The sequence below is a fragment of the Haliaeetus albicilla genome, chromosome 8, assembly GCF_947461875.1.
Source record: "Haliaeetus albicilla chromosome 8, bHalAlb1.1, whole genome shotgun sequence".
In the NCBI taxonomy this organism is placed as follows: domain Eukaryota; kingdom Metazoa; phylum Chordata; class Aves; order Accipitriformes; family Accipitridae; genus Haliaeetus; species Haliaeetus albicilla.
The window spans coordinates 230,027-257,122 of record NC_091490.1 but is presented as its reverse complement, the minus strand read 5'-3'; the positions used below and the strand labels follow the sequence as shown (position 1 = coordinate 257,122).

General features: G+C 43.0%; 1 protein-coding gene and 1 long non-coding RNA gene across 5 annotated transcripts; one reads left to right on the top strand and one right to left on the bottom strand.

Annotated features, from left to right (window-relative positions):
• Positions 1-623: 623 nt before the first annotated feature.
• On the top strand, positions 624-12,570 carry LHX8 (LIM homeobox 8). Its single transcript, XM_069788379.1, has 8 exons — positions 624-930; positions 1,227-1,385; positions 4,423-4,544; positions 6,024-6,244; positions 6,702-6,805; positions 9,831-9,926; positions 11,012-11,195; positions 11,951-12,570. The coding sequence occupies exons 1-8, from the start codon at positions 850-852 to the stop codon at positions 12,025-12,027; spliced, it is 1,044 nt and encodes a 347-aa protein (XP_069644480.1). The 5' UTR covers positions 624-849; the 3' UTR covers positions 12,028-12,570.
• On the bottom strand, positions 6,087-26,606 carry LOC138686324 (uncharacterized). Of its 4 annotated transcripts, none has more exons than XR_011325656.1 (5): positions 23,251-26,606; positions 22,783-22,873; positions 18,785-18,844; positions 18,559-18,664; positions 6,087-6,222 (listed from the first exon to the last, which is right to left on the bottom strand). It is a non-coding gene; the product is annotated as an uncharacterized lncRNA (long non-coding RNA). The 4 variants fall into 4 exon arrangements; XR_011325655.1 differs by lacking the exon at positions 18,559-18,664 and having other exon boundaries at positions 6,094-6,222; positions 23,251-23,405; positions 23,842-26,606; XR_011325654.1 differs by lacking the exon at positions 18,559-18,664 and having other exon boundaries at positions 6,094-6,222.
• Positions 26,607-27,096: the final 490 nt, after the last annotated feature.

Genomic DNA, 27,096 nt, shown 5'->3' with positions numbered 1-27,096 from the left:
GAGGGAACTCTGCGGGCAAGGTTTGTAGCGGTGGAAAAAGCGCGCTAGTAACCTCCGCCCCCCCCCCCCCCCCCCGGCCTAAAGGCATTGCCTACTTTTCCGGGGAGCTGTGGGCAGCCAGCTGCCAGCCCCCTCTGTCCACGGCGCGACCGAGGACTCTGATGTTAATTAGCAACATCCGTGGTCTTTCAGGCTTGATTTCCGAGCCGGAGTAACGCTACGGCCTTTGGGCAGCTCAGATGCTCCTTTTTTAGCTTAATGAGAAAGGTTTTATCATGGGATCTTGGAGGCGCGAGCAGGAGTAGAAGCAGCAAGGCAGGTTCGGGAGTTGTGAGTCTGAGCTACAGGAATACGCTCGGGCTTTGGGTTTCAGCAGCACGGAAAAACCTTTCCCGTTCACACGTACTCTCGCTTTCCGTCGTGTTTGTCTTCTTTGCTAATACAGGGATGTAACTCGAATCTTTGTTTAGACCGGGGCGGCGGGGGGAAGCTGTGGCAAACGATGAAGACAAACGGGGGGCGGGGGGGATCCTCTGGTTTTTTTCGTTGCTGGCTTTTTTTGTTGTTGCTGCTGCTGTTGTTGTTGTTGGGTCCCCCCGTCCCCCCCCGCACGAAACCCGGCGCGGGCTCGCTGGCGGAGATCGCGATCCCGCCATGCTCAGAAGGCGGGTTTTGCGCAGGAGGTGAGGCCAGCGAGGCAGGTCCCCGCGCGGCGGGTCCACCCACTTGAAAACAAAACTTTTTTCCTGCAGGCGCTGAGAGCAGAGACCCGGCGCGGGGTCCCCGGAGCGGGCTCGCCGCGCCCCCGCCGCCCGCCGCCGCCGCGCTGGCATGCGGTAGGGCAGTGCCATGTATTGGAAGAGCGACCCGATGTTCGTCTGCAGGCTGGAGGACAAGGACCTTCCCGCGCTCGGCGGCCCCTCGGAGAAGGTGCGCGGGGCGGCGAGCGGCCGCACCGGGGGGCGGGGGGGGCGGCGCGGGGCGAGCGCGGCGCCGGTGCCCGCTGCGGGGGCGGCGGCCGCTCCCGCCGCTTCGCGGTGCCGCCGCTCCCCGCCCGAACCCGGCGGGCGCGGCCCTCGGCCCCGCGGAGGAGCGCCGGCGCCCGGCGGGGCCCCGCAGGTGCCGGCGGACCGGCGGGCCGGGCCGGCGCGGAGCTGCCCGCCTGCCCCGGGCGAGGCCGGCGGCGGCCGGGCGCTGACCGCCGGCTCCCGTGCGCTCCCCCGCAGGCGAGCCCCGCAGCGGCCGACGAGGACTCCTGCTCTTCCTCCACCGCCCTCTCGCCCTCCTCCTCGCCGCGGTCCATGGCCTCGGGCTCCGGCTGCGCCCCCAGCAAGTGCGTGTGCAGCAGCTGCGGCCTGGAGATCGTGGACAAGTACCTGCTGAAGGTAAGAGCGCCCGGCCTCGGACGGCGGGGACGGGGACGGCAGCGCCCGGCCTCGGACGACGGGGACGGCAGCGCCCCCCCACCGACGTGGCACGGCCGCCCGGCGTGCGGTGAGGCTGCGGGGCCCAGCCCGGTGCGGCGGCCAGTGCCCGGGGCTGCCCCGGGGCAAGCCCGCCCCGACGGCTGGGGCCGTCGGGGGCACGGGGCCGGGCTCGGCGGGCTGCGGGGAAACTTGTCCCTCTGGCACGCCGCTGGAGCTGCCGGCGTCCGTGCCCTCGTCGTGCCCTTTCCGTCCGAACCGGCGTCCCTTCAGCGTGCGGGCGCCAGCAGCGATACTGCCGAGAGGGGACTGGCGTTACTGGGAGGAGGAGGTGGAGGGGATCTCTGCGTGCTGCTCTGCGAGATTCGGCCTCAGAGGAAAACCGAACGGCTGGCTCGGGTTTGGGCAACGCTTTTCTACGCTGGGATTGTGTTTTCTTGACGAGCGGCAGGAGGGAGTGGGGAAGGGACCTAACGGTTCAGAATGCGGAGAGCTGCTCTGCTGCGCTCTGCGCTCCTGGTTATGCGGTGGCGGTGTGACCCGTCTGTTATTAGCCGAAATAAATCGTCTAGTGGGATGTCGTGAGTCGCAAAGCAGAAGGCGCCTCTTGAGAAAGGTGGAAATAAGTTATTCCTGTAAAAGGTGGTCTAGTAATGTCTGTGAAGGAAAGGAGCTGTGTGATGGCAGAGTAGTTTTGCTAGCTTTAGCATTCAGGACTGAGTAAGATCCTTTAAAAACAAACCATGTGACTTTAAACATAAAGCATTAATGTGGGTGGGAGGGGGGCTATTTTCCTTCTGTATTACAGCCATTAAAATTATCCTGGATCAGACTGTTTCTCTCCCTGCCTTCAAGAGTGAGAGGAGGCGACCGTGCTAGAAGTCACTTGATTGTGTTAGATGCAGCCTTAAATAAAGCTGTTGTATATCCTGCAAAGTGAAAGTCGGTGACACCACTGAAAACATCTCAGTGTTGTTAGATCATTTGCTTAGATCTCAGTTGGGGTGAGGAGGTCGAAGGAACGTGTATGCTGGGCTGGTGTTCATTTGCAGTAGGGTAGGTGCAGGTGTGGGGGAGCCGCTATATACCTTCTGTTCCAGTAAATCCCAGCCACCTTTGCAACAGGCTGGGCTTGCACATGAATAGTGCAGTAGGACCGGGAGCAGAGCTAACCTGAACTTGGTTCTGGCCCCATTAACTCCTGTGATGTTTTGGTAGCTCATTTACTGATCACTGCTGTCTCCTGTCTGAACAACTGGGATAACGCGGCTTGGAGCAAAAGACCTCTAAATGATTTAGCCTTACGCTTAAATTGGTTGTTACTGCTTCCTGCACAGGCAGAGAGAGAAAGGAATCTGTGCTGGTAGACTGGCGTCTCATTGATCGTCAGCAGTACGTCTTCTAACTGCAGCCCTGTAAATTAGTAAGTAAGAATGTAGACGGGTGACATCAAATGGGACAAGGATCAAAGATACTGATATCCCGCTCTGTGGAAGAGCGTTAGCCTCTGAAGAAAACGGGCGTGAGCCGAGCTTTGCGTGGCTGGGATGTCAGCTCGCACTGTGCAGAGCCGTGTGCCGGCGGCCCAGCTGTGGGCAGGCCCCCCTCGCCTGCCCACGGCTCCCGGTGTGGGCCCTGCTGGGGTTGCCTGGGGACCCTTCCTGGGGGGACGACTGCTGAGCAGGCTTGGTCTGGCCCAAGTGCTGCTGCCCTGTGTCTGCCCGCAGCACAGCCGAGTGAAGAAATACTTGGGAGGATCGGCCCGGTGACAGCAGTTATCAGCAGTTTCACATTATATCGTGGTGTTAATTTGTCAGCGTATGGGAAGATGGCTGCCAACAAGGATAATAGTTGGGAGAGCATTGGGCAACTGCAAACTGTAATGTTATAACCTGAAGAATGACTGGAACGAGCGATTCCAGCATGAGTGGTGGCGTCAATACCTCACTTTCTCTGTGGTTTGTCTGGCAGTGTTCTGATGAAAGGTATATCCTGGATTATCTCAAATCTGCTGCTTTGCCATAGGCAATATATGGGCTGTTTGGTATGAGATGAGAAATTGACTGGGGGGAAAAAAAAAAAAAGTAAATCTAAACTTAGTCACTGTTTCGTTTACAGAATTCCTCCTATGCAGCACAGGATTATCCAGAAGGTTATTACTTAATTTTATGGTCACTGGGAGTCTTGGGTTTTCAGATTATTTAAGCTATTCAGCTGATGTGTTATGCACAGTGTCGCATGACAAAGAGTTCTCGTTATAGGAAAGAAGAAATGAAAATAATTGCACTCAGTTTATTTGCCCAAAAATTATATGCAGGTTTTCAAAACTGCTGATTTCTGCTGCTTTCCATGAACATGTCTAGCTTTGCTGTGGATATTACATGTTAAAGAATTGTTGCATTTGTTATTAAAACAACTGCTGGTATTTTGAAACTTGCACTCTGTTCGCTAGCTTTGCTTTAACAGAAACCTGGCAAACAAAGATGTGGTTCATGCTGTGTTTCTATTTGACATACTTTTTGGGGTTTTTTTTTGTCTTTTCCCCTTCAATACTTGCATTTTAAAATTTCAAATAACTTTGCAAAGTTTGTTCGTTAGGCAGGACTTTTAACAGACTGGGAAATAAAAGTATGTAAGTTAGCTGCCTTCCCAAGGTCATGTGAGGCCAAAAACTTGTTCTGTTACTCTAATGCTACGAGAACAGAACTGGGCACAAAATATCTATGTGGAGCTTGAATCTCTTGCTTCCTCTTCTGGTGCTTTTAATTACAAAGCCATGACAGCTTTTTCTGAAGACATCCATCAAATTAATTAACCCTTAATATGCATGCAGTTCTATAGGAAAAATGTTTTGCCTTGAAGATAAATTTTCCATGAATCATGGTAAATGTAATTTTTGGCCTTGTCTGTATGGATGGAAAAAACAGTTTTTGTAAATATGAAATATAATATTGGTAGCAAAAACGCTGAGGGGTATTTGTCTTTTGTGTTTTTGCAGGTAAACGACCTCTGCTGGCATGTGCGCTGTCTCTCATGCAGTGTTTGCAGAACGTCTCTAGGAAGGCACACCAGCTGTTACATCAAAGATAAAGATATCTTCTGCAAACTTGATTATTTCAGGTATATCATACAGGAATATCATTTTATTAGATAACATTACACTTGCTTGTCACTTTTCACTTAAGCTGCAACTAAAATGTACGTTTAGGCTCTTTGGTTTTTATTTGGTAGGTTTATTTTCAGTAGCTAAACTCTGACATCTCTTGCAGAGGGACTTGGGAAACACCAGGTCTGTCTAATGTAACTACCTACTAAGTCTCCCCCTCCGGTGTTACACATAGCTACTGCATTTATACAGTAATTTACTTCTGTATGCACGGGGGGGGGGGGGGGGAAGTAGTCAGATTCCCTGCCACAGTAAGGTTGTAAAATCTATCATATGTGCAAAGAACCATCCTTAGGTAATGCTGAGTGGGAACATGAGGTAGGGCTGAGATGAGACTCTGGACTAGCACTCCACTGGACTTGGGGTATCCCATGGAACTACAAAACTAAGGCAGAATAAATCCCGTGATCTTTAAAAGAAGCTTTCAGCAGTTACACTTTTCTCTGATCAATTTGATTTAGAACATGAAGCATTCTTCAAGATTAAGGTCTAATCCTGTAAGGAAGAATATTATTTATTCATGCTGGCATTGAAAGTACTCGTGATACAAACTCTTTGGTCTAGAAAGTAGCAAAAATTTTTGATGTTAATTTTGGTGTGATTACTATACTTCCCCAGACCAGACTATTTATGGGATTCTCACCTGTGTAGTGAATGGATTATGTTCAGCTAGTCAGTTTTGACACTGAAAGAGAGGGAGGGGGCAGGCTGAATACTGTGAACTTCTGGAAAAACAAAGTTTTGTGGGACTTCAGAAAAACAGCTTACGAGTCTGCAAAGATTTTCAGGATAAATTCTTATGTAAATAATCAACATAACTTGGTGGCTACTTTCCTCTTCAAAGAGAAATATTCTACTGTAGTAATGTAAATACTTGCAGATATTTGAATTTCTTTTAAAATCATAATGTGGTGGTAATTAAGGAAATAACAATGAAGATACAGGTTTCCCCCCTTCTGCTGAAGGGGACTGAATTATTAGTGAAGGATGATGTAGCTAAATATAATATTTCAGACTACCACTAGAGTAATGTGAAATATATTTGAATAATTGGGAGAACTTGAACACAAAGTCAGCTGTTTCCATCTCCCACTCACAGCTTTTGAAAGGGTAATTATCTTTATAAAAGGAACGATGAAGAGTTGTGAATTCATGTAGTAAAGATGTTTCAGTTTTATTCTTTGCCTTATGAAAATATTAGCTTCTGTAGTTCAGTAGTGGTCTTGCCTTAAGCTGTCAGATACAAACTTGTGGATGGTTTTGCAATAAAACCACAATTACGCTGTCCTCTCATCCCGTGTGGTCAGCCTACTTGCTGCGGGTCTTGGCTGCGCTCCTGCATCCTGGTTGTCTCTAACCCTCCCAGAGTCACCCTTTTGCCCAAGATGGTTAGTGTCCGTGCCTTCACCCTCCTGTTGCCTTTGTTTTTGCAGGCGGTATGGCACCCGCTGTTCCCGCTGTGGGAGGCACATTCATTCTACTGACTGGGTCCGAAGGGCTAAAGGAAATGTGTACCACTTGGCATGTTTTGCGTGCTTCTCCTGCAAAAGACAGCTTTCTACTGGAGAGGAGTTTGCTTTGGTCGAAGAGAAAGTCCTTTGTAGAGTACACTACGACTGCATGTTGGACAACCTGAAAAGAGAAGTTGAAAATGGTAACATACTGCTTTTGTTAAGAACCGTGTTTGTGGTTTAGTTTTAATTAAATTGTTGGGTTTTACTTCATCTTCCTTATGAAGAGGTAATTACCTAGCTTTACTAAGGCTTGAAGCACAGGTTCTTAAATTAAAATAATGTGTAAATTATTTGATGCTTTAATTTTTTAAGTTTGTATAACTTGTTTTCCATCCTAAGGAAAAGAAAGCAAGAGCCTATCTAGTTGATAAAATATCATGCTGGATCTATTCCTTCCCTCACTTGCAAGGGAGTCATTTGGGGTGTCATGGGTAATGGTGCCAGATCAATTTAACTTTGAATGGAATATGGCACTTTTTTAAAGGTGAAATTCAGCTAGCCAAGTACTGTTGGTTATTGTTGGAGGACAGCCTGACTTACAAATAACATTGTTTTGAACATTTAGCAGATAGTGTTGTCTTCTTTTTAATGCTTCAGGTAACGGGATTAGTGTGGAAGGAGCATTACTAACAGAACAAGATGTTAATCATCCAAAACCAGCAAAAAGAGCTCGGACCAGCTTCACAGCCGATCAACTCCAGGTAGAGGCAGTGCTAAAAAGCTTGAATAGTTCAGGTTTGTGCAGGATACAGGTGCTGAACTGATAGGAAATCAGATGCGTATGGGGGAAAAGAAAAAGCTTGCATGCTTTAAACTATTTCATAAACTATCAAGACACAGCATGTTTCTGGACTTGTTTGTTAGCTTCAGCAGTTTAATATGAAATAGTTACTCTTCAAGCTCTTTATTTCCCTGGGGGCAGCCAGTAATTCTGCAGAGTGGAAACAAAAAGGTGGTTCTATTTTGATTGCTCGATGAAATCTATTTAATCAGGCATTTACATCGCTACACATAATAAAGACAAAATATTTTTAGGATTATGTAATGTGAAGAGTTATACTATAGATGGGTATTTTATGACTTTAAGACATTAACAGGATGGAAGTTTGAACTTTGTTGTAATGCATGATAAGGGCTGCAAAAGAGTGTGTTCTCAAAACAGGTAAGTATTGTGGGTTCCTGCTCATATTTGTGTGAACACAGGGTTGAGGGTTGACTCCTGTCAATGACTCTTTCTTTTGCTTTGGTTTATAGAGAAGATGGGGAATAGTTGCGCATTTATTTCTTGATTGCCATTTTTCCTCCCAAGACGGTTCTCTTCAATACTTGCTTTTTAGATCTTGTGTTATAGTCTTGGCTATAATTCTGTACACCTGGAAGAGAAACTAGCAGCAGGGACTCATCTTTGCTTTCCTTCCTTCTCTTCTTCCAGCCCTTCCAAAATGCTTCACGTGCTGATTTCCTCAAAGTGTCTTTGAGCTTTGCCTGTTAAATGTATATTAAAGTCATCATAGTCTTGGTGTCGTATTTCAAGACCTAGCTTCAGTATTTAATGCTGCACATTTTAGGGGGGAAAAAACCCCACTTTTTTTTCATAGAGCTGAGTGGAGTGAAATACAGGGAAAATGCATTTGAAGTACTTGGCAGCAATTCTTGTACTTGTCCAATTTGTTCTTGAACCTGTGTTACTGAAGTATGTTTTTCCAATATCCCTTTATACTAGCTCAGGCACTAGTTCTAGTCCTTTCTGTGGTCAGGACTAAGGGAAGTGGGAGCTAGGAAGTCTGGACATACCAAATCGAAACTCCTCCTTGTAGGGTCAAGCCTGCCCTGAAGGGGGAGGGGAGGGGAATTGCCTCCATCTGCTCCACTTTCAGGGCTTCTTGTCTTGTTGCTGCCTCGGCAAGAGTTAGCTCTGGACTGCCTCAAATATGAGTTATTTCACCCTCTGGATGACCGCTTAAATTGGCTTTCTAGGGAAAAACACTGTGACTAGGGCCAGCTCCCCATGAAACAGGATAGTGGTGAGACCAGATACAGAGGTTTCAACCTGCACTGGGAAGCAAGCTGCAGCTTTCTACCTAATGCTAGCTGTGCACGTCTGCTTTCAGTTTATAACATGTCTGCTTTCAGTTTATAATGTCTTTGAACTTCTGGTCACACGTGGCCACTATACTATTTGTTTTCTACTGTCTCAGTATGAGTTCTGTTTTGTTGGCCTGTCCTCCTCTTGTTCATGGTGGAAGTAGTTGAGAAGAACTAAAGGTGAGGTGTAATAACACATGTGAGGCATTTAAGCAGTGCTATATAACATGGCATGTGGCTGTTCAAAGCTTGGTTTACTATTTCAGCCATGACTGGAGGCAGAATGTGTTGTTAATACAAAACAATTAGCAATAATCTGAGAAGGGCACAGGGCATGGGCTCTGGACATCAAGCTCAAACTTCTGCGAAAGGGAATGAACTTTTCCAGCAGTAGCTGAATGGGAGTTAAGCCCAGCCGTCAGGGTAGGAACTGTATTCTGGGCTTCTTCCCATTTGCTGTCATTGAAACTTCCATTTCCCCTCTTTTTCTGCTTTAGATAGGTTGTAACCTACTTCAGCAGGTGTTTGAGATCTTAGGGCCTCTTGTTATTTAATGACACTTGCTATCTGTTCAGGGTATCTGTCTCTGTGCCTGTCCTTGATGTTGGTATAAGACTTCCAGCAAGAGAAGTGTCAGAGGGATAAGTGACTGTTGGAGTGGCAGCGTGTAGTAACACACCTTGTGAAGTACTTGTACAAAAGGATATCCACGCTTTTTGATGTCTTTGTATGCAACAGTAGGAAAGTAAATAGCTTCAGCATTCTGAATGCAGAGAGGAGTAGTCTGAATCTTCAAAAATGACGCCAGGCAAAATTTGCAGACCATCAAGGGTCAAAATCCAGAAATGAGAACCTACAGTTTGCTAAGTTGCTGAAGATACCCTGCAGAAATCCATGAAGCCTTACTTCCTTAAATAAGGTAAACTCTTACAGGCTCTCAAACTGTTCAGGATGCAGGCCAAGTTGACATCTACTTCCTCAAAAAAAAAAAGTAATTCATAACCTAATGACAAGTGTTCATTTCAATTTTCTGTAAAAAGATGAGTGTAACCAAACAATTACATAGTGCAGGTCAGCCAAGGTGGAGCCTCTGTGTTCCTCAGGTTGGTTAAAGGTAAATGAGGCACAAAGTGCTTCTCAGCTGCCTGCATCCTCCATGCAGCTGAGAAGAGGGTTAAGTTGTCCATATAATACAAGATGCAGATAGTGATTGACAGGTTCAGAGAGGTGGATCAAAGTTTATTCCTTCCTTATGCTGTGCACTGTGCTCTGCTGCTATATAAGTTTTCTTTATCAAGCATGTTTGAATTGCTTTGCAGTGAATTTTCTCTCACAGTCCTTTTAATACAATCACAACAGAACACTTCCTCAATTTTTTACTCTGCCAAGCACAAACCGTTTCTTTCATTTCTGGTAAATGTCTCAGCTCAGTTAAGCATAATAAGGGGCCTGTATTTTGCCTTGGGGGGGATTTCCGCTGCGCCCCCACCTCCCCCCTGCCCCTTAATGTACTGGGGACTAGTGATTACAATAGTTTCCTAAAAACAGGCAAGGAGTAGGACCATAGTCTGAGAGGAGTCTCTAATGCTGCTCTTGAGGCTGCACACAAAAATCTGCAATCTCTTTATCTTGCCTTTTCAGGTTATGCAAGCACAGTTTGCTCAGGACAACAATCCAGATGCACAAACGCTTCAGAAACTGGCAGAAAGAACAGGCTTGAGCAGGCGTGTTATACAGGTAACTGTGCTGAGTTACTTGACTAACAAAGTCTGGTACTCATCCATTGGAAATGCTTAACGGCAGTTTTCTCCATGTAGTTATTCTGTGATGGAAAAAGATCTAATCTGGCAGCTTTAGCATAACTTCAGACAGCATCCTTAGTCAGGAATAGGTCTAGAACAAACATGTTAATTTGGAAAACTTGCTGTATTCCTCTTGAACTTTGTGTGGAGGATTAGTAATCTTCCAGGAAGGAACTTCTCAGCCTAAATAGTATAGAATTTGGCACTAAGCTCTTCTAAATACAAATTTCTGACTTTAGTAGCCTGTTCTTAAGACCTGCACTCTTTTTGAAAATGGCTTGTGGTATGACACATTAGGAATGAGTGAGTATCTAGTGATCTGTTCTAGAGAGCAGAGTTAAAATATATACCCACGCCATCCAAAACCGAGAGAAGCACAAGCTTCCAATCTTTGCTTGAAGATTCCTCTCAGCAAACGTTATACGCATGCTCATTTTATGCATAAATACAAATTTTTATATAATATAAATTATATATGTTTATATAAATAAAAAAGTTTGCTCTTCCCTCCACTCATTTTGCCTGGGAGATTGACTGAGTGTTTCTAGAGAAACGAGGCATCTGACAGCTGCGATCAAGCTTTTAAAAAAAAAAAAAGGTGGCTTGCACACTTTTGAGTGTGAAAAGGAAAGTGGGTCTCCTGTGGAAAAACCTGCTTCACTGTCAGCAGTGCTTTGAGGGGCACGGAGGTGGCCGTGTCCTGTCGTGTGCCTGGGGGCAGCAGCCTTGGCAGCGGTGTGGGGCTGTGGGTGCTGCTGCTCAGCCTGGCAGGACGCCTGTGCAGCCCCTCGCTGTGCCTGTCCCTTGTGGGGTCAGCTTTCCTGACTTGACCGTGCCTGTTTGAGGCACCCAGTAGGCTTAGATGGATATTTCTTCGTTTGCACTGTCAGGGTTATGTTAAAGGCCCAATTAACTAACGGAATTCAGCTGAAGTTAGAACTCTGAGGTTTTTGGTATGCTAATGTTGAAACAGAATGCAGTCTATCAACATGATGTAAATTTCCCCCCCCCCTGTTTCAGGTGTGGTTTCAAAATTGCAGAGCACGCCATAAGAAACATGTTAGTCCTAATCATTCATCTACTGCTCCTGTCACAGCAGTTCAGCCCTCCAGGCTGTCTCCACCCATGTTAGAAGAAATGGCATATTCTGCGTACGTCCCCCAGGATGGGACTATGTTAACTGCTCTACACAGCTATATGGATGGTATGTATGACAACTTCGCGTATCCAAGTAAAGTCATTATTGACTGTAGCAAGAACAGTTTACCAAGCACCAATTAAAGAAACTTGATGGATTTTTAATTTCTAGTATTCTTTAGAGAATATCTTAATACTGTACTTGCTATCTACACCTCATTAAGAAATGTGCCTCTTCAAGCAGTAGCCCTTCGCTGTGAGAGCATAGCTGAAGATCTGGGTATGAAGACCAGTTTTTGTGGTTCCCCCAAACTATGAACACTAGTAATAAGAAATCAAATGCTTTTTTAAACATCCATGCCATGTTATTTAATAATATGTAATTTTAATGAAAACTGCTTACCACCCACTCCCTGGCTCTTACCCCAAGGATTGTAGGTATACTCTGTGCAGCAACTTGACTGACAACTTAAGCTTCCCTCGCAGAAACACAGGGTGCGGGGAGCCTGGTGGTCAGAAGTGCGTTTCAGTCATTGTGTGTCTTATGACCCGGCAAGTCAACAACTTTGGCTAGTATTTGTGATTAGGAGAGACTGGGAAGGTTTTGGGAGAACGAGGCTCTGAGCTGTGTGGGTGGCCGGAGCTTATTTTTCTCTAGAACAGTGGTGTAAGGTGGGCTGTGGGTGGAGGAGTGGGAATGCTGGGCTAGGGAAAACGGTGGCTGGGATCAGTGAACTGTTACTACCCAATGGGATTTACTAGCTCATAATCTTTCTCTACCTTGGGTGAAGTTGACCGGTAAATATTTCTGTTTTTTTGTAGCTCATTCACCTACAGCTCTTGGACTCCAGCCTTTGCTACCCCATTCAATGACACAACTGCCACTAAGTCACACCTAATTCCTTTCTGTCAGGGATGTAAGATATTAAGGATGTAACCTTAAGTCATTTATTGTGTATTAAAAATATCATTGGAAAGATATTAATGTTAACTCTTTATTTAACATCTAAAGCATTTTCAAGATCATTTTTGCTGCCCAGGTATGTAAGCATATTTAGCCTGCAAGACACTTTTACGGATTCTGCATAAATAACTATTACATTGTTTACAAGCCTTATTAAACACCTTTTTGTATTGTCTGGAAGTAGTCCACTCTAGTTATGTGTGTGTTAATTTATTTGTCATCAAAAGAGCACTTTGCCTAAAAGAAAGGACTGACAATTGTGCAAAATGTTTACAATTCTTTGTGAAATTGTAGTTTATCATTAGTTTGTATCTGTAAGTTATTGCTAAAAGTATTACCTGTATTTGAGTTGTATACAGCCTATATGTTAAAGCTTATTTCTGTGAGTTTACAAAAATAAATTTTGGTTGCAAATATTTTCAAAATGAACTGAATAAAGTTTCTGCTGTAGCATGCCAAGCAAAAATGTTGCTGTGTTTATGGCTGAACTGTGATAATTTGTCAAGTGCTTAACTTGAATCTTCAATTTTAAGAGAAGGGTGCTGGTATACTTACGTACACTACACCAAACTCTTGCAGGAGCATTTATATCTGTCTCAGTTGATTTTAAAAATCCTTTTAATGGGCTTAGATGGGTCTTGAAATGCCCCAAATAGGTACTTCTTTAAAGTAAGTATACACAAAACAGTGCTGCTCCTGAGGGTGAGGGAATTGGTGGATGTATAGCATAGATTCTTTTTTTTCAACTGTGATTTAAGTCAGCAGGTAGAGAACCTGAAATTGCATCTGCTTTAACATTTTGAATTTTTACTACTTCAGCTTCTGTGTTCTTCAGTGGTTTTATCTTGTGATTTTGTTAAGCAGGATGGTAACTAATATGAAATACTTAGAGTCTGCATTTTTAAAGTAAGATCTAGTTCAGTATTTTAACTGACGTGTATCAAATGGCATTTTAATAGAGACTGGAATTCAGTCAAATTCATAAAAGTCTACTGTGTTTTAAACTGTTAAAGTGCTAAGAATTGCAAAGCATGTTTTGATACACGGATTTGATGGACAAAGGCTAGTGCGTACTATTAATTCAACTGATTTTTGTCTCAGAGTAGTTCCCTTCAACGATTTAAGGTGGGTAGATCCCATCTGCACACCTAAACTTTACTTGTGTCAGAAGGAAATCATACTTTTGAGGGTGTGGGCATGTGTGTCTGTGTCCTTTTGTTTTTTTTCCTCTCCCAACTAACTATGAGTTAGTGGCTCTGCTCTGTGAAATTGCTTAACTGTCCTGGTCAAACTATTGCAACATGGAATGGCAGTATTCTCCCTGCCACCATGGAAAAATGATGGCTTCAGAGAGCATAACTTTACCAGCAAGCTCTGAATTATTCAGGTCCCATAAATGAAATGTTGGCAGTTTCAGGTGCTACTCACAGATGTCTGAGCTAATCTGAGTAGCAAAAGCATTGTATTTGCACTGGCACAATGGTTTGTCTAGGCTAATGTTATCCTGCCACTTTTTTTTTTTCCACAAAACACTCGAAAGACATGGGATGTTGTGGAACTTGACTGACTTTACATTTTATTCTAACATATGTCACTTCTCAGTGAAATACTCGGTGGAATACTGAATTCAGTATGTCATTTTCAGTACCTAAGCTAGCTCCATATATCTGCATGATTAAAAAACTGCATGCCTATCAGTTGAGAAACTGGTTTTTGTTCATTTGTTGAGTCTGATATACAAGTAGGACAACCTTACTACTGAAGTTTTACCAGTTAAATGCTAAATAATGCTAATTTAGACCTTAACATAACTTGGCAATTTAAAATACTATTCAGTTGTCTTGTTTTAAAATGCAACTTGACTTGCATCAAGTCCCTTTAAAGAAAAGTAATTATTCACTTTTCATTTGAAGGACTAAGCAGCTTCAGGTTGCCTGACACAAAGTCAGTCTGAGCTTATTTATGAAACTTCCCCTTCAGTTCAAAAGTCAGTGCAGGATTAAAGTAAATGGGGAGCAATTTTCCTACAAAGATGGGAAGCAGGAGAATTTGTCTTTTGCTACTGTGAATGCTTGAGCAGCTATGTGTAAGTGTGGCAGGGAAAACATAGAGTTGAAAATAGGAAGCTCCAGCAGAGGATCTGGACTTTTGCGTCTTCCCTTTGAGAATGTCAGAGCTGTACCACTGGCTGACCTGAGCTCTCTGCAGCTGATGTTGGGCTGACAAAGCATATGGAAAACTGAGGAGAGAGAGTTTGTCTGCTGCCCTCAGCTGAAGCTGTTGCTGTAGCCTGACTTACAAGTTTGAATGCTTGTCTTTTTCTCCTGGTTGTGCACTGGCTTGCACTTGTGGCTTTGCTGCTGAGCGCTTCTGATACTGGAGCCATCCTTACTGCTTCTTGCTGTTTAAAAAAGTAACTCAGATATTGCTGTGCTGGGGAAATTCATGGGTTCTCCTTACAGGAAGAGAATGCAGCTATAGCTGCAGCAGGAACTTCTAGTATGCTGAGTCAGCACCTTTTAGATGGCCCAGGTTCAATTTAAAATTGAAAGGTTGTATGAAATTAGCGTATGAAATATTGGTCTTAACATCTTGCTTAAGTGACCTATCTTGAGCAGAGAATGATACAGTGCTCTGCCTAGTGCTCTGCTATGTCAATTACTGTATTTGCAATATATTGCCTCTGATCCCAAAGCGTTTAGCCTACAAGGTAGGATGATCATATGGCACTTGCTAATTAGTTTCCATGCAACATATCTTAAGAAATCCAAAGTGGAACTAATGATGCAAAATGTATTTTGCATCAAGAGGTTCTCAAAGGAAAAAATATCACTAAAAAAGTTTAAGCTGTGTCTCAAAAACACTGTGAGAAGACTGGCTATCGACTTCCACTCCCTTTCCCTTTCCTTCCCTGACCTGTCTAACCAATGCAAGTTGGGGCTGGCTCACATGTTGTGCGTTGGAACAAGTAACTACACTGCGAAATAAAAACTTATGATTTATCAAATTCAACCTGCTGTAGAAGGAGGGAAAATATAGATGAAAAATATCTTCCTAGTGCAGACTTCACAGAACCTCTAAAGGATGTCTGTTTATTATTAGGAGTTGGTAGCACTTCAGTTTGCAGAGCAAAGAAGTAGTCTATTACTACATCTTCGCCATCTTTTAGAAATATTTCAAACTCTGCAATTAAAATGAAATACTGGAATCTAGATGTTTTGAAATTCCAGCTGTTCACTGGAAATATGGGTCTGTGTTCATGTAAAGATAAAACTGAAAAGTACTCAGGCATTCTCTAGTCTGCTTTTCACCCCAAGGCACAGTGAAATATCTTAGCTACTGCTAGTGGAGAGGTTTGACTAATCTGTTCTTAAATGTCTCCAACAGTAGAAATTTTTACAGACTCCACAGGAAATCTGGCACTGTCTTAGGAAAAAAAAAAAAATTTCCAACAAAAGAAAACTCCCAGTCTTCTCCTCCCTGCCAAACAAATCCAATTCGTCGAGTTTTTCATACCAAGTCATATTTTCTAAATGCCTAATTGTTTCCGTGCTGTATTCTTTGTCCATCTCCTTGAAGCATGAAACTCCATTTTAGCCAAGCCTTTACTGATGCTCAGCAGGAGGATCAAGGCACATAAGTTGCTCATTGCTGTGTGTTCAGGGTGATGACTACTTTTCTTCTAATAATACTGCCCTCCACGTTCTGTTTGTGACTAGCTGTTATCTTGTCTTCTGTTCACCATTCTCCATAGATTACTGCAACCTAGGTAAGCAGCTTCTATTTTACTGTACCGAATTTCACCTGCTTCTTTCTTACTATTTCTCAAAGTTTTCAAAATAATTTTGAATTCCAGTTCTGAGCTCCCCAGTACTGCCTCTTCTGTATTGTCAAAAATTCACCAAGAATCTCTTTATTCTGTCACCCAGGTAATTAACTAAAATACTGACTAGAACCTGATCCTTTGGTAATTCCATTTTTCAAACAGGGGAATGTACCCTGTGAACTGCTTATGATGACTTATTTTCCAACTTTTCTATCCTAGGTTTTTTCCCTATCTTGCTTACGTCAGACTGTGTGACATGTACAACTTCTTGACCACCTGCACAGCTGTTACCCTTGCTAAAAGGAAGCTGGGCTGATTTGACAGTCTCATTGTTTGTATTCTTGTTATTGCTGGTATGGTTAAGATTTTAAAATTCTTGAATAAAATAATTAGACTGAAATTAAACTGCATTATTGGATTCCTTGGCTTTTTTCTGCCCATTTCCTGGGCTATAGACACTGTATCAATTCTTCTTCTGGTGTCTCTCAAAAATAAGAGTTAATGGTTTGCAGAGGTTGCTATCTGGCTCAGCTGTCCTAGGAGAAAGTGCAGCAGGCCCAAGCTACCTGAAAACATTTACTTTGAAATCATCTAGAGAGCTTGCTTTTGTTGGCCTTGGTACTAACTATACTAGTGACTTGTTCATAGACTTCTTCTGGGGGGTTTGTTTTGGTCAAAACTGATACAGGTGCAAGTCTAGTTTGGCCTTCTGGCATTCACTGGCTATGGCTTTGATTCTGACAGATCAGCACTAGCCTTACTCTTCATTAGATTTATTAATAAATGTACACAATGCTGTTTTCTTTACCCTTGCTGACATTTGCTGCCTGATTTTGTAAGTTGGCTTTTTGGCCAGAAGTTCATGTTGTTTTTCATATTTGCATTATAGTAACGATAACTATTTTCTGCATCCTTTCTACGATTACATCTGAACTTGAAGAGTTGCTTAAAAGTTTAGGCAAGTTGATCTTATTACACTTCCACCTCTGCTTTATTTGTTCATTTTTTGGTAAGGATAGATAACTGTTATGAATAGTTTTCATTTCTGAAGAAACTGATGATTCTTGTCTCCCCCTTGCCCCACTTATGAAATTTTACAGCTTGGCTCTGGATTTGTGGTATGCCTTCTTGAACCCCGCTATGTTTTCATCTTGCAATACTCCACTCCTTAAGACATGCAAAGTTAGTGATGTTGTAAGGATGGGTAGTCAAATAGATGTACAAGGAGTAGTGTCTTCATAAAAGACACTGTTTCCAGAAATATTTTGACACATGCAACTGTGCTTTTGTCTCCCTTTTCCTTTGTCTTTTTTTTAAATTACATTGCTGATTTCCATACTGCTGATTTTACCTGTGGCTTTCATCATTACAGTAACATACATTTAAACTCCAAATATCCAGCTACTCCATATGTACTCCCTAGACAACTACTTGGGAAAAATGTGTGTACCTGCAGCAGAAAAAATTTTGCAAGTTCAAAAATTTAACTTGTCAATTTAATTCTGTGTATTACTGTTGTTGCTAGTTAACTTTCAACTCCTGCTTATTCCGCAATTAAAACTTAAGCAACTAGACTTGTCATACAAGTCACTAACAGCATGATAGCCAAGCATTTTCAAAAAATGAAAACAATTTATCATTATTTTAAATGAAGAGCAGAAAAAACCCTGAACTAGTTTAGTTAATTTCTGAAAATCCACAGTTTAGTTATGTGTGGATGAGTCTCCAGAATAGTGACATCTAGAGACAGAGAAAGATAGTACAAGATTAATAACAAAAGAAACACAAACTGCCTCCAAGTTGTTAATAAATTGATTGATACTGAAGTACGTGTTTGCACATTTTAACTCTCCTATTTCCTTTTAAAATAAAATGAATAGTTACTGAAAACATACCAATCTGTTAACTACCTCTTTCACGTGTTCTTCGGTAGAACATGAGAGAACAAGATACCATAGTGGGTATCTGCTGCACTACTGTGTACTTTTAACTGGCTTTAATACACAGTAATGGAATGTAATTCTAACAGTAATTTTAGAGAGTCACCTTCTGTTGTCTTAAGTGAGCTATCCTGGTTTCAAGCAGAACAGTTTTTTCTTTAAGTTACAAGTGGATGCCTTCTCAGTTACAGGTAAGGTTGTAACTAATGCTCACCCTGTTAAGAAATGCTGAGTCCAGAACATGTTCTGAGCAAGGTAATGTTCATGCAGCCTCTCTATTCCCAGAGGTTAAAAGAAACAGGAATACTGCAGGTACTTACTGTGTGCTTTCATCAACCACTTATATTTGAAAAAAGCAGGTATGTTTGGGATTATGTTGCTTAGAACAATATAATCTCAAACTCTAGAGGTCTACATTTGTTATAAGACCACCACTTTAAAATTGTTTACAGATTTTTCCAGTAAGTCTGGTAGTAATAACTGCAATACAAATGTATGATAGCTATTTTTCTCTCTTGTGGGGAAAAGGATTATTGTAGACTGATATGCTGTATAAACTGACGTTAAAGACTTACCAAGTCATTCTTAGTTCTTCCATATATGCTAAAACAACCCCCTAATGAATGTTTTCTGCATTCTATTTTAAAGAAATGATGCATCGTGAGTAGTCTCAAAGAGAAAAGTAAAATTTAATTCTTACCTGCATTCATTCTCTATCCTGGCATCCAACATTATCCCCAGCTGTCTCATCATCAACACTTGGTCCTTCTCATTAAGGATGGTCTTTTTATATTCTATGCTTGATCCTGATTTAGGCAAACTTAAACTCTCAGAATCAAATGGCTTAAATCTGATCTTCTATGAAATGGATGCCAGGTAAGGAGGGGGGGGAAAAAAAAAAAAAAAGAACAGAACACCACACTTACCTGTTACAACTGCATACTCTCATGGTGCTTTCTCCTTCACTTTCCCCTTCTCCAGCAACCCTTGAGAGGAGCAAAATAAGTATTCACAAGCAGCTGAAATAAATGTATCTCCTCATCCCTGAAAATCAGCAGTTTCAGCCAACATTTCTATTAACAAAATATAACATGTGGTTGATCATAGTATATATGCAACTCCTACAGACCACTGGTACAATTTGTTTTGAACCTCCCCCCCCTTCTATTTTCCTGGTACTGAGGGCAGCAACTTCTGCAGTGCTTGCATTTATCCCGAGTTATACAGAAATTCTATTAAATGCAGTTCTGATATTTGACAGACTCCTCAAGAGATTTGCATCTTATGGAGTTGGATGAACAATAAAAAGACAAAATTGAAAATCACTGTGCATATGAAAAAGTATTTAAAACACTGAAGTACAAGTAGTGCTTTTTTCTGTTTTGTTTATTTGAAAGCTATCCAAATCTTTGATGATTTAGACCGTCTTCTGTTTTGACATAGTATGGCATAGTTGGTGAAACCTTGAATAGAATACAAGTTAAGCTATAAACAAAGTACTTTATGTGGCACGTGACAAAGTAAACTCCTTTGACTTCTGTTTTCTGATACAGGATGAGTGGAGTTTGATCCCTGCTTATTTCTAGGTGTAGAGAGTGGTACAGTGCTTGCTCTCAGTTTCTGGAAGAGTGTTTTGACCCAAACATTTATTTTCAATTTCTAATTTCAATTAGTTTCAAAATCTGCACTTCAATCAGAAGAGATCCTTCTAAGGCAAGCAGAGCAACTGAACTTGTTTATCACTACGTCCTCTGACCAGCTAGCAGCAGAAGAGACTGCTTTGACCTAAAATGTACAGTCTGCTTTGATATTTCGAGATGCCAGAGTCTGTTGATACAACCCAACGTGGTTGTACTCTAACCAACAGTCCAGCACTAGTGACTCTTCTCTTGCTGTGGATGGATGCCAGCAGTAATGTAGAATGACACCCTTTATCTTTAGCCTCTGGACAGATCTCTTGCAAGAAGATTCTTCTGCAGTTTATTTGGCTTTTTCAGTATCTTTATCTAATGTAACTCTTATGTTTTTATTACATTTGCTGGTTATGACAAACATGCCCTGAATACCTTGTTTCTGGACTGCCAAGAATTTGTTCCCATGTACTAAGCTGAAACACAAAGGCTGCAGTCACACAGAAGACTTCCCAAGAGTTGACAGTTCCTCCTCCTCACTGAGCTCTTCTGCCACCAGCCAGCAGCTGTGGGACACCTACTAACCTGCTAGTATAGAACAGACCATCTTGGATAAAGCATGTTGCTTGACATTATATTTTCCTAAGTAATAGTAAAGCTAAAAGGCAGCTAATCTTGTACTGCATGGCTGTGCTACAGCATTCAGCCCTTTTAGTGTTGGAAAAGTATTATGGTAACCTAGACTATGAGGTGATTGTAGAATATACAAATTCCAGTTTTTTCCAGAGCTAAAAATGCAACCTTTCCCAAATGAAGATGTTATTTAGTATTGTTGTTCCATAGCTAATGCCTTAGCGTACCTAAGAAAAGAATTCATCTTCTCCTACAAAGACAGAATAAAGTATAAGGCAAAAAAAAAAAAATCATGATTATGTTGACAGATACAACAGGTAGTTTCACATTGTTCTGTTGTTTCTTAGACCACTTAGAATGCCAGTGCAGTCACCTTTCCTCCTCCCCAGATGTGTTTTTTTTCCTAAGCCTGTATTTTGCTAGTTCAGTGGGGAGATTAAGAAGATATGCGACATCTTTGCTGTTTGAGAGAAGTGTTGAATATATGTCCTGAAACTTTGCTTAGGTCTCTCATGCTGCTTAAGGGCCTTGTTGCAAAACCACGAAAGTCCAAGATACCAGACAGCGTATTCACAACAAAGGCAGTAACTTTCTTTTTGAACTTAGGCTTAGAAGCTTGATTCTTTGTTCTAAGCTGCTACAACACTGTCCATATAGTTTCTATGCATTTTAAAAATATGGCTCTGTCTGTAGGGCCATCATCCAGAAATGCAATACATGCTCTTCCCCAAAGATATATCAAAGAGATCACATACTTGTTAAACTGCCTGGGAGTCCAGCCTGGCCATACAGCTTCTGTGGAGTAATAAAGGTGGTCAAGGTCAGGAGGTTTCAAGTTTAAACTTGCCCTAGAACCCCAAAAAATCCATTCTTTGTCTGTTCAGAACATCTTGGATTTCAGGGATAAATTGTCTGGCAGTTATGTTTTTTGCTAGTAATTTAAGTTTGTGCAGTGTACCCTGTATTTTCCAAACATATTCCCCTGAGATGAAAAATATGACTGTGATTTTAGAATCAGTGCTGACGCCTAACCTGCTGATTTGCTGTCATCAAATGAGGTGACACAACATAAGCCTTCTGAGGTCTAACATCTTGCTTCTCACCAGGCTGCTGGTACAATACAGTACTTTCACACAGACTATTGATCCCTTCTTTCTTGTTAAAAACTGGGTAATTCAATTTGATGAGGACACCCACAGTCAGTCTATTAATATTAAAGGTACTTCTGGTATGAGAGTATTACAGCTTATTTCAGAAGTAGGATAAGGGCTAGGGAAAAAATAAATCTCTAAGCTATGTCTGGCACTACTACAGACTAGTCTTAAATCAGTTCACCTGGGCTTTGTCAGTAAGTATTCTGGTCTACCATTTTGAAAGGCCTGAACTTGGCAAACAACGCAGTGAAAAAACAAATCTGTATAGAGAAACTTTAGAGAGTAAATTTTGATGAAGTGGCTCAAAACAGAACAAAACCAATAAGGAAACAACACTACTTCTGCAAGAAGAAGAATCACCACCACCAACAAAAAACCCACACACAAAATCTAATTTAAACACTGAAGTATAAAGATGCACCTTTTCTTGATCCTGTTCAGTTTTTCTCTCATTTTATATTAATTGAAATGCGCAGAAGGTTTTGGTGACTTCTGTGTATGCAGAAAAGCAACTTCTGGGTACGTGCTTCTGAAGCATCCAATAGAACAAGGACAAAGATTTTTGCTGCTGTATGTCATGCTACCTGCTCCAGCACAGCTACACTCCCATGGTGGTTGCTGTTACATCAATATATAATGTTCTTATGTGGGAGCAGTTATTCATGCATATATTAAGGTGACAAAAAGCTATCCAACATGTCATTGTTAGAAGAGGGTATTTACATCCTCAGAAGGGACTGCACTAGGATGTATTGGCCAACAGGTACTGACCAGGGGAAAATCTATCAGGGGAAAAAAATATATGGGCATAGCTCAGACCAATTTATTCTTTAGACAGATGCTTTAAAAACATCACCATTTTATATATATATATGTGCATATGTGTGGGGTTTTTTCCTCTTTTCATTTGGTTTGTGCTTTAAAGTGTACTCACTTCATGTTACCTGTAGCTGTGAAGCCCTTAAGTTAAAAAGAATAATAATGAAGTAAGCATTTACTCTTTTGGTTGAAACTGTTGACTGTTTGATGTGCCATGTAAGATGTGAGCTTTACAGTATTTAATCATTGCCAGGATTAGCAGCACAGGTGGAGTAACCAAAGTCAAATGCTTGACTCTCCATCTGTCATTTGTCTCCCTTCCAGTGCTCATCTTTTCTCTTCTACTCACGCTAATTTCTTTTTTTCCCCACACAAATAAGCATACAACAAATCAATGGTAGTCCTGGGAAAAGACCTCACAACTTCCTTTTCTGCCTGCAAACTGCACATTCCTCTCTTTACACAACTCTCCCTGGACTTCTTCCCCACCCCTCTCATTAAGAGGTTTTCCCTGTTGGACATGCACATGACTATGACTGTGTATCAGCTCTCTTTCGGACATTGCTGTCTTGTGGGTTTTTTTTGTTGTTGTGGTTTTTTTTGTTTTTTTCTTTAAAGCCCTCCCACATCTCAACAGGAACCAATCCTCCCCCCAGAATGATATAACAGCTGCCATCACAAACTCACCAATATTATTTCCCAAGCTGGCCTCATGGGAGAAAGCTGCCTCCTGCTCCAATCTCCTACAAACAAAGTTTATTACCGAACTATGGGAAACCTAGAACAAGTAACAGCACACCAGTATATAAAAAAGTTACACATTTTCTTATTTTAAAATTAAGCCATTGCATTGGAAAGACAGCTACTCCATTAAAAAAAAAAATCACCCAATGAAACGTTTGATTTTTTTTAATGTGAGTTAGCAGGTCATCCAAGAAAGCTAACCATAAAAATACCATTTAAATAGGATGTAAACTGTAATTCACTGAATGCAGGAACAACTAACAGCCACCTTTTTCACTATTTTCAGAAATAATCCACAGAAATACTAGCACTCCTATAACACGGGTACAGGAACTTACCCAAAATATGATTTTAAGACAAAAAAAATGAGCGTATGTATGTTATGCACAGTTAAATTCATAGAAAAGTTACCTTTCAGTATACATTTTGATCTTCAGTGTCTCTGCAGGAACTTGTACAGGTGTCTTGGTAGTGGACTGAAATGCTAAGACATACTCCACAGGGCATGTTCAAACATGCAGTTACAAGTTTCTTGTCATGACATCAGTTCAGAAAGGTTGCCACCGCTGGACACCAAGAGCCACTAACATTAAAGTCACAAAGATAACTTCTACTTTTTTAAGCTTCAGTGACCCAGACCCACTACAGCTGAGTATAGACTATGATTTGTTAAACTGGTTTGGACCATTGTTAGTATTCCCACAAAATAACCCACTTGTGAGCTTAATCATACCAATATGATGATGCTATTTAAGTGCTTAGTATTTCTGTAAGAAACTGGAACTGCATAAACTAAAAAAACAAAACAAAACAAAAACGCAAAACAAAAAACACTACACCCCCCCCCCCCCTTTTGACATTATCATTTGGAGCAAATTAAGCACGCAACCTTCTCCTGAGACTACTTCGATTCTTTTCCAAACTTGGGCTCTTTCAGACTCCAAAATTAAAATAGATCGCCTGCAGAGCCCAGCCAAACCAACAGAAATGAGAACTTGGGACCTGATGAAATGAGAGTTGATTCAAGACAGGAAATTGAGTTGGTCAGATGTGTTGAAAATGATGGCAACCAGAAACTACATTATGAAGCGCTGTATAAAACAATCCCTTCCTTTCCCTCTCCAAGCCATCTGCAGATGTGTGGATTTGCAAAGTAGCATGCCAGTTCTTAGAAGAAATGCACCACCAGCAACATTCATCTGCAAAGTCAAACTGCAAAGACATCACAGGTGGTACACATCAAACACTGGCCAAGACAAAAGCAGAAGCATTTTCACCACCTATTTATGACCAGGGTCTGTTTCATTGTAACAGGTCAGTTACCTTAGCATTTTCTTCTTTAGCGGAATTTCAGTCAGACCACACCACTGCTGACTGCACAATTACTCTGTCCCAGTGTAACTGCAGCACAATTATGACCAGCGGTGCCAGAGCAGAAAAGTGGCTTCTTCTCCCCTTTCCCTGTGCAGCAGGTGCTGGATGCCAGCAAGGAGAGCTCTCTGAGCAAGGTGCACAGCACATAGGTGCTGCCCGCAACAAACCCATCATCAACTAAAAATGAGCAGCCATGCTGCATCCTGTCAACTGGTGACATGGGTCACCGACCCGCACCCCAGGCCTGCAGGGGAGACTTGCAGGGTATGATGGTCCCGTTGGGGAACTAGAAAGAACAGACCTCACAAAAGAAGTAGGATCCCTAGAAAAGACTGGAGATCAGACTGCTGGTACACAAGAGAAAACTCAGGCTGGGTTTTGAATTCGTCTGGATGTGGATTAAAGTTTCTGTGGCATGCAGCCAGCGTTAGATTTAAATGCAATATGAATGGCAAGAAAACCATGTGAGATATAAAACACATCAGTCTGAAAACACATTTAAAAGGAGGCAAGAAAGCAATTTTGTTAGTAAGCCTAACATTTTCTGAAAGAGGACAATATAACTAATCGCTGCAAGTCAGTTCCAACAGACCATGTGTGTTAACAGGAGATACTGATGTAGTTTAAAAAAAAATAATCCAGATTTAATTAAAATAACTATGTACATATGAGACACATAGTAAAGGTCCTCTCTGTTCCAAAATGCCCTTACAATAACTTTTATATTATAAATGTATCTTCCAGCGTCTGGGTACACTATGATAGATTCTGCAGGGCTATACATGATCACCTGAATTCAAACAATGATACTGTGCTTTAACATACACAGTGCTTTACTATTATTGTTCTTGTTTATTGCCATGATCAGAACTGAGCTTTACAGTGATGCTTTACAGAACAAAAAGAATGCAGGCTTTGTTTGCCAAATTTGCATCTGATCAAACATTAAAAAAAGGGGGGGGGGGGGAAGTATGCTTTCATGAAGATTTACTGTAGAACAGCAGTGTCTTCTAGCTCTTCTAAGCAACTGTTCTCTACAAGGCTTGTACCTCTTCCTGTGTGGCATGGCCTCGGTCAGCCTAGCTGCTGAACTGGGCTCAGGGAACACCAGCATCCCTCTGAAGATTGCTTTTACAGTTCACCTTTCACTGTTTAGTTTGGACTGAAATTGCCCACATCTAAACCTTCTGGGCTGAGCCATTCTCCTCACTGTATGCATTTGCCTTGTCACAACTTTACTTTACCAGCAGCTGTCACCCACCCCGAGGCACAGTCAGTCACAACTCCTGCACAGCAGAGCTGTGCTGTACAAGTACCACTCCTCATGGCCACTGACCAATGATATGGCTGACTGGACAACACAAACCCATCAATCTAACCACCAAAACTGACAGCATTTAACCCGCTGTAAGAAACAGTGTCCTACGGTGTAAGCTTAATACACTGCTCATTTTCCCTTAAATGATATATGCTGCAACTCTGAATTTAAAGCATCTGTGTACCCTGTGAGCCTGAACGCATCTAGTTGCTATTCAGTCATTGAATCCCAACCATATAGCCGTACTTTCTCCATCGAAGCATTTCTAGCTGATGTCTCCTCCTACCACCGTTGCCACTCTGCCCAAGATGACAGCAATGCCCAGCTGGCCACAACTGTCAGCATTATAACTTTTCGTGCTAATTGAAAAACTTTATCCTGAGGTTCCATTGCAGCGACTGTGGAATGCCAGAAGCATCCTCAGACAAGGCTCCCCACATATGGTACGACTTATAATGCATACCTTCACTATTAACCTCGAGCCCAAATTCTCCCTTTGTCCCGCCTCCAAATAACTGCTCCAGTGCTGCCCCTGCTGAAATCTGTCCTCATCTCTGAAAAGCTTTTGCATTGTTTTTGGTCGGGTTCCCCCCCCCCCCCCGCCCCCCATCTGCCAGAAAAATGTACTGCAGGCAGAGATACTGCCCCATTTCCCCTGCTTGTCGCAATGGGCCACGGGCCAGACTGGGCCACTGGCCAGCTACAGACCCACCCGTGATTTCAACACCTACAGCAGCGTTTGAAGCTAAGAAAGCTAGGTCAACCCATGGTGTGCAATAGCAGTTTTGTTGACCTGACACACAGACAGGAGAAAACCAGGACTTTTAGCGAGTCTCCTAAACCCCAAAAGACATTTCTTCTGAATTACAAGGTGTGAATTTGGCCAATTTAAAATACGCCTTGTCTGGTACAGGAAGATCTCAAAACGGTTCAGCAAAACCCCTGTGTTTTACTATTACATGGCTCAGAAAATTTAAATAAAAAAGGTAACAAACAACCCTCAAGCTTTCACGAATAAAACTAAAAATTTCCTTTCCTCAAGGAGGGGCAGCACGCGGCCTCCCCACGCCGCAGCATTTCATTTCTGCCCCTACCAGCAAGCCCACAAAGCGCGGAGCCCAGCCGCCGCTGCGGCCCAGGCCCTGGGCCCGGGGCCCAGGCCCAAGCCCCGGCCCCGGCCCCGGGCCTCCTCCGCTCCCGACACACGCAGCACCCTCCGGCCCACGGCCCGCGGCCCGCCCCGCCCTGCCCTGCCCTGCCCCGCCCCTCCCCACCGCCCCACCGTCTCTCACGCCGCCGCGCCGCCCCGCCGCCCTCTCGCCTCGGCCCCGTCCCGCCTGCCGCCGCCGCCGCGGCCGCCGCCCGCCGCCCGCCGCCCCCAGAGCTGCCGTCGGCGTCCCTCTCCGCGGCGCTCCGCTGCCCTGCCGGCGGCGGCGGCGGGTCATGGCCCGCGGCCGCGCGGAGGAGGGCGGGGCCACCGCCCCACAGAGGCTCCGCGCGCTGGAGGGGGGGTCGGAGCGGGGGCCGGCGCCCGGCGCGGCGCAGCGCTCAGCACGAACACACGT